Source organism: Podarcis melisellensis (genome assembly GCF_964234715.1).
Source record: "Podarcis melisellensis genome assembly, chromosome: 12".
In the NCBI taxonomy this organism is placed as follows: domain Eukaryota; kingdom Metazoa; phylum Chordata; class Lepidosauria; order Squamata; family Lacertidae; genus Podarcis; species Podarcis melisellensis.
In genome coordinates, this window is record NC_138544.1 from 4718113 (window position 1) to 4728705 (window position 10593).

A 10593-nucleotide genomic window follows, 5' to 3' on the forward strand; every position below is an offset into this window, starting at 1 on the left:
CGGGGCGATTTAAAAGCCCCTGGGAAGGCAGGCAGGGGGGACAAAGGCTTTCTTGCCCCGCCGCTCGGCTTCGGGACATCGTTCCGATGCCGGGCGGCGGGGGGAGGCTTTCCCGCCCCGCTGCCGGGCTTCGGGACATCGTTCTGAAGCCGGGCGGCGGGGGGAGGCTTTCCCGCCCGGCCGCCCGGCTTCGGGACATCGTTCCAATGCTGGGCGGCGGGGGGAGGCGTTCCTGCCCCACCGCCCGGCATCGGGACGATGCCCCGAAGCCGGGCGGCGGGGGGAGGCGTTCCTGCCCCACCGCCCGGCATCGGAATGATGCCCCGAAGCCGGGCGGCGGGGGGAGGCGTTCCTGCCCCACCGCCCGGCATCGGAATGATGCCCCGAAGCCGGGCGGCTGGGGGAGGCGTTCCTGCCCCGAAGCCGGGCGGCGGGGGGAAGCTTTCCCGCCCGGCCGCCCGGCTTCGGGACATCGTTCCGATGCCGGGCGGCTGGGGGAGGCGTTCCTGCCCCACCGCCCGGCATCGGGACGATGCCCCGAAGCCGGGCGGCTGGGGGAGGCGTTCCTGCCCCACCGCCCGGCATCGGGACGATGCCCCGAAGCCGGGCGGCTGGGGGAGGCGTTCCTGCCCCACCGCCCGGCATCGGGACGATGCCCCGAAGCCGGGCGGCTGGGGGAGGCGTTCCTGCCCCGAAGCCGGGCGGCGGGGGGAGGCTTTCCTGCCCCGCCGCCGGGCTTCGGGACATCGTTCCGATGCCGGGCGGCGGGGGAGGCTTTCCTGCCCCGCCGCCGGGCTTCGGGACATCGTTCCGATGCCGGGCGGCGGGGGGAGGCGTTCCTGCCCCGCCGCCCGGCATCGGAACGATGCCCCGAAGCCCGGCGGCTGGGAGAGGCGTTCCTGCCCCGCCGCCCGGCATCGGGACGATGCCCCGAAGCCGGGCGGCGGGGGGAGGCTTCAAAAGCCTTCCGGGGGCTTTTAAATTGCCCCGGACAGTCCCGGGGCAATTTAAAAGCCCCCGGTTAGGCAGGCTTCAAAAGCCGTCCGGGATAGCGGGAAGCGCTTCCCTGCTATCCCGGACCGCTTTTAAAATGCTGGCGGTGGGGAGCAAAGCCTTTCGCCCCCGCCGGCCTTCCTGGACCTCTTCTGAAGTCCGGAGGGGGGGAAAAGGCTTTGCTCCCCACCGCCAGCATTTAAAAAAAGGTCCCCGAGATTTCCCTATGGGCTTTCGTCTTGCGATGCAAGCCCATAGGGAAAATCGTCTAGCGAAGCGTCGCAAAAACCGAAAAACCCTTTCGTCTTGCGGGTTTTTCGTCTTGCGAGGCATTCGTCTTGCGGGGCACCACTGTACTGAAGAGCAACATAAAAATACCTCAAATACCCACCCACTCAGTTTTGACAAGTTTAAGAAAGATGCAAATTCACACTGATTTACTGAACTTCTGATTTAACTTAAATCTAATTTCCTTCTCCATGGTACTGCTGGCAGTATTGTTATCAGATACACTATTGTATAATTTAGTGCTACATTACCTGTAATATGGTGCAATGCAACCACTGAAATAATTCTTTAGCATAGGGGTGGGGGGAATTCAGGCACATAAAACTCAAAGTGAACACATTTTGACACCATTTTCAATTCCTATCCTGCATACCTTGAATAGCTCAAAGGAAATTCCAATTGTTTCCTTTTCTCGAAGACAAATCAGATGCCCAGACCTGAAATGCTACTAAGCCACCCAAATTACACATTCAAAATCAGAATGAGCAGGAAACAAAATTAAACAACTATTGTTCTAAAAACTGCTTTCAGTAAAACTTTCAGGATGCTAAACTCCAGTGTTACTTCTACATGCAAATATAAGCTTCTATCCAGAATGGCAGTGAGAAGCCACTCATGAAAAAGGCTTTCCTGACACTCCTCCCTACTGCACTGTAGAAGTTCTGTAAAAGCATCTTCTGAAGGGGTGTGTGTGTGTGTGTGTGTGTGTGTGTAGAGAACGAGACCAGGCTCACCCAAGCTGACTCTGCTCAATTTTCATTTCCCCTGCAGCCCCATAAATATAATCACCAAACCCCCCTTACTGCAATTACTACTTTTTCAAAGTGTCAATACAATTATTAAACATAAACTCAACTGATCTGAAGCTACCCACTGAAGATTAAGTAACTATATGAATTTTCTTTGCTTACTTTCAGTTTTTTATGTTCTAAAGTATGAGTAATTCCAATATCATGCAAGTTTGCAATCCCAGAGGCAGCCAAGCATTTTGGACTATTTATGTCAGGAATCATCACCTTGCCAACAAAGGTCCGTATAGTTAAAGCTATGGTTTTCCCAGTAGTGATGTATGGAAGTGAGAGCTGGACCATCAAGAAGGCTGATCGCCGAAGAATTGATGCTTTTGAATTATGGTGCTGGAGGAGACTCTTGAGAGTCCCATGGACTGCAAGAATATCAAACCTCTCCATTCTGAAGGAAATCAGCCCTGAGTGCTCACTGGAAGGACAGATCGTGAAGTTGAGGCTCCAATACTTTGGCCACCTCATGAGAAGAGAAGACTCCCTGGGAAAGACCCTGATGTTGGGAAAGATGGAGGGCACAAGGAGAAGGGGACGACAGAGGACGGGATGGTTGGACAGTGTTCTCGAAGCTATCAGCATGAGTTTAACCAAACTGTGGGAGGCAGTGGAAGACAGGAGTGCCTGGCATGCTCTGGTCCATGGGGTCACGAAGAGTCGGACACGACTAAACGACTAAACAACAAATGTCAGGAATACAACTGGATCAAAGTAGGAAATTGTATTTGGCCAATGGACGGGATCTAAAACTGGCCCACTCTTTCTGGGCAATTTTGACAGGTGAGTGGAGCCACACGTCTGGCAATCACCTGACATATGCCATCATTTCAAATGAATAATCAGAAGTGCCCCCAAGCACCCTCTAGATTCTTCCTCTTTCTGACTTTGGCTTTACATAAAACCATGACTGCAAAGGAAGATGATTTCCTTGCAGACTCAAGCACTGTGCATCTGAAAGCAAACTTTAAACATGACAGGGATACTGCACAAAGGAACTGATCAGGTGTTTATATTCAGCATTGAAAGCTTCTGGTAAGGTAAGTCTGCACCCATGATCTCTGAAGTGGAATCATCCTAGTGGGACTTGTACAGTATTTGGCATCCAATCTAAAAGGTGCTGAGTGCAAGCCCCGCTTGCAGAACAACAATCAGGAGTGCACTGATTGTTCCTTTGCACACATCTACCTCACATCTAACATTGCATAATGTCAGGTGTGCAGCAGAGGACCCATGGTCTGGAGCAACCTTTTTCAACCATGGGACCGTCCACCGTCCCTCAGACCATGAGGTGGGCCAGACTATTTTTTGGGGGGGGGATGTACCAATTCCTGTGCCCCACAAATAACCCAGAGATGCATTTTAAATAAAAGGACACTTTCTACTCATGTAAAATTATGCTGATTCCCGGACCGTCCGTGTGCCGCATCCAGCCCACATGCCTTAGGTTGCCTACCCCTGGTCTGGAGGCTCACCACCTGTGATTTATCGGGAGATTAAGAAGTGTGTACTATATTTTTCCTCCAGCACTAGAAACCCGTAAATTTCACATGTGAAAGGAAGGGGCAATGACACACAAGAGAGAAAGAAAACCACTAAAGGTATAGAACTGACAATGATCCATTTTTAGCTATAATTCCAGGGGTTGAGGATGCTGAGGAACAAAAGTAAGTTTAGTTACACTTTTCAATACAAACATTTTGTTGAAAAGAATAATATGGGAAAATTCAAGGCTATCTTGAAGATTTGGAGAAACTTCTTAACTTTACACGCCTTACAGCAGGAGTTGCAAAGTATGCTGGCTAGGATAGTACAGTGGCACCTCGGGTTAAGAACTTAATTCGTTCTGGAGGTCCATTCTTAACCTGAAACTGTTCTTAACTTGAAGCACCACTTTAGTTAATGGGGCCTCCTGCTGCCGCTGCACTGCCGCGCAATTTCTGTTCTCATCCTGAAGCAAAGTTTTTAACCCGAGATACTACTTCTGGGTTAGCGGAGTCTGTAACCTGAAGCGTCTGCAACCCAAGGTACCACTGTACTATTATATATTAGGACACTAACCCAACTCTCTATCAGTATATACCAAACATGCCAAGTCTATTGTATAATTTACTATTTATCAATTTTATCCAAAACTTCGTCTCGAAGGAGTCCAAGGTAGCCAAACAACTCAGCAGAATTAAAAACATTTACAAGAAAATTTAAAAGCTATGCACATTCTCCATCTATAATGCCAATAACTGCAATCCCCACAGAATGGCTCAGTCTCTGCTCCTGCCCAGCTGACACTGCAACAGTTGTCAGAAAGTGGATTCTTGCTTGTGTACTATGCTTTGCTACTTGTGAACTGTAACCATTAAGCTGTGACCTGCCTTTTTCTCCAGTGAATCTTCTTGTTCCTTCACACACACACACACACACACAAAAGTTCCATTCCAGGCCCCAAAGTTTTGTACTTAGATAATGGCTTGCAATTCTATTCAATAACTATCTACTCTGGAAAAATAAACCTCATCTATTGGCACCCTCCCTCAGAAACATAATAAAAAACTTTGGTTTATCACCCCTGGTTTGACAATAATAATTACCAAAACATTACAAGTCAAATACCACAAACAGGAGTTTCATCTGAAACTCTCTTCCATTAGTATTTACCATGACAGAATATTGAGGGGGCTGGGAGAGAGAAAGCATGTGTGTGAGTGTGTGATCACATGCACATACATCTTAAATTACTAGCTCCTAAATGATATAACCCTCTCATGGTGGAAGGAGTAGGGTTTAAGGGGCAAGGGGGGATTTGAAACAAGGGGGGATTTGAAACAAAAAACCTTGCAAGTTGTCATCCATGCACTTGCCCTACTGGCAAGCCCTACCTAATCAGTGTGGAATGGGCGTCATGCCATAAATAATTATGCACCTGAGGTTCAAACATTACAGACAGCTACTGCTGTAGCTCTTGCTGCATTCCACCCATCCACAATGTAAAAAGCTAACTGTAGCACAGGGCTGGGGAACCTCTGATCCACAGACTGATCACACTGCAATTTTGCCATGAGGCCATTTTCCTCAAACCACACCCACCAATCAGCTGATGTCACTCTGGAGGACCCTAATCCTTTTCCAGCTGAAAGTGGGGTGCAGCTCAGCTTGTTGAGATAAGGGTTCTGCGTATGGTTAAACAGATAAAGCAGGAGACCTCCAACTTCCTAAACTGTCGCTGTCCTTTAAACTGTGCTGACCATCCTTCTTCTGAAGTAGAATCCTCAGGTTGCATCTCTCTCACTTCCGCCTCCTCCTCTCACTTCTCCCTTGGACCTGGAGATGAGATATCATCTTGGATCTAGCTCCTGACAACAAAAGAACCAGCATGGCTTTCTTGGCTCTCCAACTTGTTACATTAGGTAGCGCCAAAGAACTCTTTCCTACCAACATATGTATTTTCCAATAATAAACATGGCATAAAGGACTACAATTGGGAGGAGACGAATTGGGGGGGGGGGGTCCTTCCCTTGTGCAAGAAGTGTTTCCACTAGCACAATGCCACCACAGAACACTTTTGAAAACTGATTTGAAAGCTATGAACAGAAGTTATGTGAACCAGAGTCTTAACTGGTGCTAAAACCAGTTGAATGATTCTCTGTATCAAACAGGAGTATGGACTACTGAAAATGTTGACTTCAATTAAGCAGTAATTCCATATGCGTATATATAGGCAACTCTCCATTTACACAGGGGTTACGTTCTGCATACCCAAAAGGTCGCCTGTATCAGCTCAGCTGATGGGCTGGAAGAACCTTTCCCTGTTCCCACCTGTCAGCTGTGTGAGAGCCTGTCCCTCTGGCTTGCAAACATGAAGTGACAGATCAACTGCCACAGCAGAGGGGCAGGAAAGGCTCTTCCCCACCCATCAGCTGTGCTAGTGAAGCCATGTGGGTAAATGGGGAGTTGTCTGTACTGTGTAGGAAAAACTAACAAAGACTACAATTCTATAAACACTTACCTGGGAATAAGCTCCATTGAACTCAGTGGGGCTTGCTTTGCATATACAGAATTGCATTGCAGGTCTGCAAAGTAAATGCAAGCCAAGCCCTAAACCAAACAGTAGTCCTCCCTACTACAAGACTGATATATTGGTCATCTAAGTGAAACAGAGAGAGCTCATAAAGTGCTTTTCAAGGGATAAGACAACAGTCATAACAGACAGGATTAGGTCAAGGGAGGTTTTTCAAAACCAGAGTAGCTACTGGCAGACATATGTTCCTAGAAAACTTCTTGTCATGTTACCAAGCCCTTATCTCAACCCCAAAAGGTGATGTAGAAAGCACTCCTGCTTTATGTATTGATATAGAAATCAAACAAAAACTGAGCAGTTCAAAACTGAACAGTAATCAAAACCTTATCTAAAGAATACATCCCAAGTCTTAAAACAATCTTCCCATTTTCTATGAAGAGACAGTCTCAAATTTAACAACTTCAGCAGCCAAATGCAACCAAGAATTCCATGCAGGTGAGTGAGCTGACTGGCTGAGAAAGCATAGAAAATTCTGTCTCTCCTGTCAGCCCATCTGGTTCTCACTGCAGAAGGAAAACCCTTTCCTATATCACAGAAACAGAATAGCAGAGGAGATGTAGATCATGCAGTCATTCCTCCACCAGTCCCCTTAGTAGAAGACAATTTTTATACTAGCCTATTAAGAAGCTACTTCCTTGGCAGCAAAGGCAGAAACATAGGCTAGTAACTTGCAGCCACATTGCGTTGCAGATAACAGCCTGTTTTTACACAGTATAATATTTGAGGAAACACTTCTGTAGTGTACTGAGAAATGCTACCAGTGAAATCCTACACATGTCAACTTGCAAGTACGCCCCACTAAGTTCAGTGTCACTTACTTCCAAAGAATCATGCATAAGATTGCAGCCTACTTTGCTTAAGCTGTAAAACATTTAGAAGTGAATAGTTTTAGCTCAAAACATCTTAAGTTTTTCAAAATTTTCAGTTTGAAGTGATTTGGTTCTGAAAGGAATTTCACAATACTTTCAGTGTGTGTCACCTGCACCACTCCAGCAGTAACTGATTGTAACTACCCCCAACTTTTAGCACAATTTAGAAAGAGACCTGTTTAGAAAATACCTATGGCACTTTGCTATGACCCTAAAGGTTCCATCAAATTAAAGAAATGTCAATTTCGTGTGAAAATTCTCAAACTTGGTAATGGGTTCAAGCCGAAGCTCACCAGCTGAGTTGTATTTCCTACTATGGTCCCACAAGAAAAGGAAAACGGAGGTGTTTACATATTTAAGACCACAACTTAAAGAGAATTCCCAGCCTATCCCTTTCAGGTCACAATTCTGAACTTTTCCGAAGGAAGGATCCCTCCCAGCCATCCTCTGTCCTGTCAAGGTGGCCCTGCACCTTACCTGATGGCGGGGCTGTAGGGGCTGCGAGAGCGGCGCCAACTGCTGTACGGGCTGGGTGAAACATCCCCGCCGCGCTCGTAGGAGCTGTGCCGGCTATAGCTGGGCGAGCGGCGGCGATAGGGGCTGAGAGGCGAGCGGGGGCTGAGCGACTTGCGGCTGCGCTGGCTCTGCGAGGCCCTGTGGCTGGGCGGGCTGTCATCGCGGCCGGGGCTCGGCGAGGACCGCTGCCGCCTGTAGGCCTTCGGCTCGGCCTTGTCCTCCCGGTACGCCTTGGGTGTCTCCTTGTAAGCAGAAGGAGGCTCCTTGGCCGCCTTCGCCTGGCTTCGCGGGGCTTTGCTCTGCCGGTCCTTCCTGCTACTGCTGCTGCCGCCGCCGCTGCTGGGCGAGACAGCCGAGCCCTTCCTGCGGCCGTCGCTGCCGCCGCCGCTGCTGCTCCGGGGCCCCTCTCGGTCCTGGCCGCCGCTGTGGTTGTGGCGGCTACGGGACTTGGAGGAGGAGGAGGCCTCGGCTCCCCCTACCCGGGCGGCCGCGGCCGCTCCCTCCGGATGCTGCGGCGCCGGCGCTTTGTCCTTGTCCTCCCCCCGCCGCCGGTGCTCCCGGTGGCGCTCCCGGGAGCGCCGGCCGCTGCTGCTGCGGTGCTCCCTCCGCGGCGGCCGCCGGGGGCCCCGCTCCGCCTCGGCGCGGCTGGAGCGCGGCTGGCTGCCCGCGCCTCCGCCCGAGGAGGAGCCCGGGCTCCCCGCGCCGCTCCCCGCCCCGGCCGTCCCGCCGCCCAGCGGCCCCTCCGACTGGGAGCTGACGTCGTCGTACTCCTCGGCCGCCGCTTCCACCAGAGGCCCCAGGCCCGCCCCGCTCCCGCGCCGCTCCGACAGGCCCGCCCCCCCGCGCAACCGGACGCGCCGCCGCTTGTGCCGGGAGCCCGGGCGCCGCTTGCCCCGGGGCCGCTTCCGCTCCCCCCCTTCCCCGCAGCAGGAGGAGCCGGTGGCCGCCAGGAACAGCAGGGACTGCGGCGGCAGCGGCGGCTGCAGGAGCGAGGGCTGCTGCGGCGGCGGCAGCAGCGGGAACAGCAGCGGAGGGGCCGCCGCGGGAGACGCGGGCAGCGGCTGAGGAGAAGGAGGCTGAGGAGGCGGCTGGGCCGACGAGCCGCGCTTCCGCCGCCGGTGATGCAACCGCTTCTTCTCCGCCGCCGCCGGAGACTCGGAGCCGCCCCAGCCCCGGACGCCGCTCCCGCCTCCGGACGAAGACGCCGCCGCCGCCGCCTCCGAAGTGCTCGGCATCGGGACCGCTCCGGCGAACAGGACTCCGTCAAGGCGCCGAGGACGAGCCCGGAGCAGGAGCCGCCATGGGATCCGGATCCCGAGCGCGCCGGTCTCTTCGCATGAGGCGCCCCGGCCTCCTCCTCCTCCTCAGAAGCGTCCCCGGCGGCCCCTGACGCGAACTCTCCGCATTCCCGGCTGGGCCCCGAGTGAGGCCTGGCGCGCCTCGGCCGCCGACAGTCTCCTCAGCCCGCCCCGCACCGGCGCGCAGGATCCCGCCGCCGCCCACGGCTCGTCGCTTCACGGCCTAAGCCGGAGGTGGCGGGGCAGAAGCGGCCGCCGAACGGTCCCCGTCGCCCGCTTTGCGCTTCTCTCTCTCTCCCTCACACTCCCACAGAAAGAGACAGAAGGGGAGACCGGCCCGACTGCGCCTGCGCCGGGGCTGAGGTAAAGACGGGGGCAGGCCTATCTGGAGAGCTCGGCTCGCTTCCCTCAGCACGGAGGGATCTCGCGAGGCTTTGCTCCGCTCCCCCCTCCTCCCTTCCCCTACTGAACGGAACTTCCGGCCGGCGGCTTCCTCGACCGCATCCTGGGTTTCAGAGGTCATAGGGAACTGCCCCCGATGCGACACTTCCGGTCCCCGGTTGAAACTGGCAGCTCCTCCATGTGCGGGGCAGGAGGGAGAGGGGCGACGCAGGGTGTCCGAAAGCGCTCGAAGTTCTCTGGCTTTTTAGAGGCTCGCTTCCGTGGCAGCTCAAATGAAGCGATGTAATTAGGTTTTTCTGACAGTCAGAGGGGCGGGGTATAAATAATATATTATTATTATTATTACATCTCTCTTTATTTTTTGGTCGAAGCAGTGATTCGACATGAGGAGGAGATGTAGGGATGGAAGGTTCCTCAGCTGTTGAATTTTCATTTTATTTAAAGGCACAGGGGACGTAATTTAAGAATGGCTCTCTCTATTTATTCCCGGAAACCTAAATGCGATCCTTGTTTCCAAATACCTTGATACAATTGATGGATAAATGTTGTTTTAATAAATATATCGTCTGTAAATGCAACAAAATTTACACTGCATGTTTCTAGCTTATTTAAATCTTGATAAAGTGCTTAATCTATAACAGAAATGTATAAAGTTTTTGATAACTTTTATGTCTCCAAACAAATCATATGGCTTTGTTCTTGCATCTTGTTGTTACAAATCACATAAACAAGCTCCATTATCTTATCTTCAATTTGCTGATTTTGTGTTAGTCTTTTTTTTATATATAAAATATTTATTCAAGATTTTCTTAATACAATATAAAAAACAAACAAAATGACATATAACTTTACAATAACCATACTTTCTTCACTTCATTGGACTTCCTCAAGTCTCTCGTTCCTGCGTTCCCAGTTTATCAAACTTTGTCCAGCAATTTATCACCTTGTTTCAATTCTTATTTTATAACTTTCAGATATTATGTCCCAAATGTTAAATAATTTTACCCCAATCTTAAAAGTTTAATTTTAACATATTATTTAACCAAAGTTTAACTTTTCATATATTTTCACTTATCTTCATATTCCTTTCAACTAATTTAATGGTGCCATATTATTTATAATCTTGTTTAGTTTTGTCATGACTCATGAAGGTCCCCAACTCCAAGAGTCAGGATTTTTCTGCTAGTGGAGGAGGGGTTTTCCAGATTTCTGCTCTTGCTGCTGTTAATAAATAGGGTTACCATTTCTTGATCTTCCCCCAAAGTGATGCTTTTGCGACATCCTAATATTGTAACAATAGGATCCATGGAAAGGTCTTAACCAAGGATGTTATTTATTTGTTAATACTGACTGCC

General features: G+C 50.8%; 1 protein-coding gene across 1 annotated transcript in view; it reads right to left on the reverse strand.

The window, feature by feature from the left end:
• CDK13 (cyclin dependent kinase 13) overlaps positions 1 to 8929 on the reverse strand; it is a 39176-nt gene extending 30247 nt beyond the window's left edge. Inside the window, exon 1 of the mRNA XM_081930980.1 lies at positions 7500 to 8929. Coding sequence (XP_081787106.1) covers positions 7500 to 8773 — 1274 coding nt within the window. The 5' untranslated portion in view covers positions 8774 to 8929. The remainder of the gene's footprint in view (positions 1 to 7499) is intronic.
• Positions 8930 to 10593: the final 1664 nt, after the last annotated feature.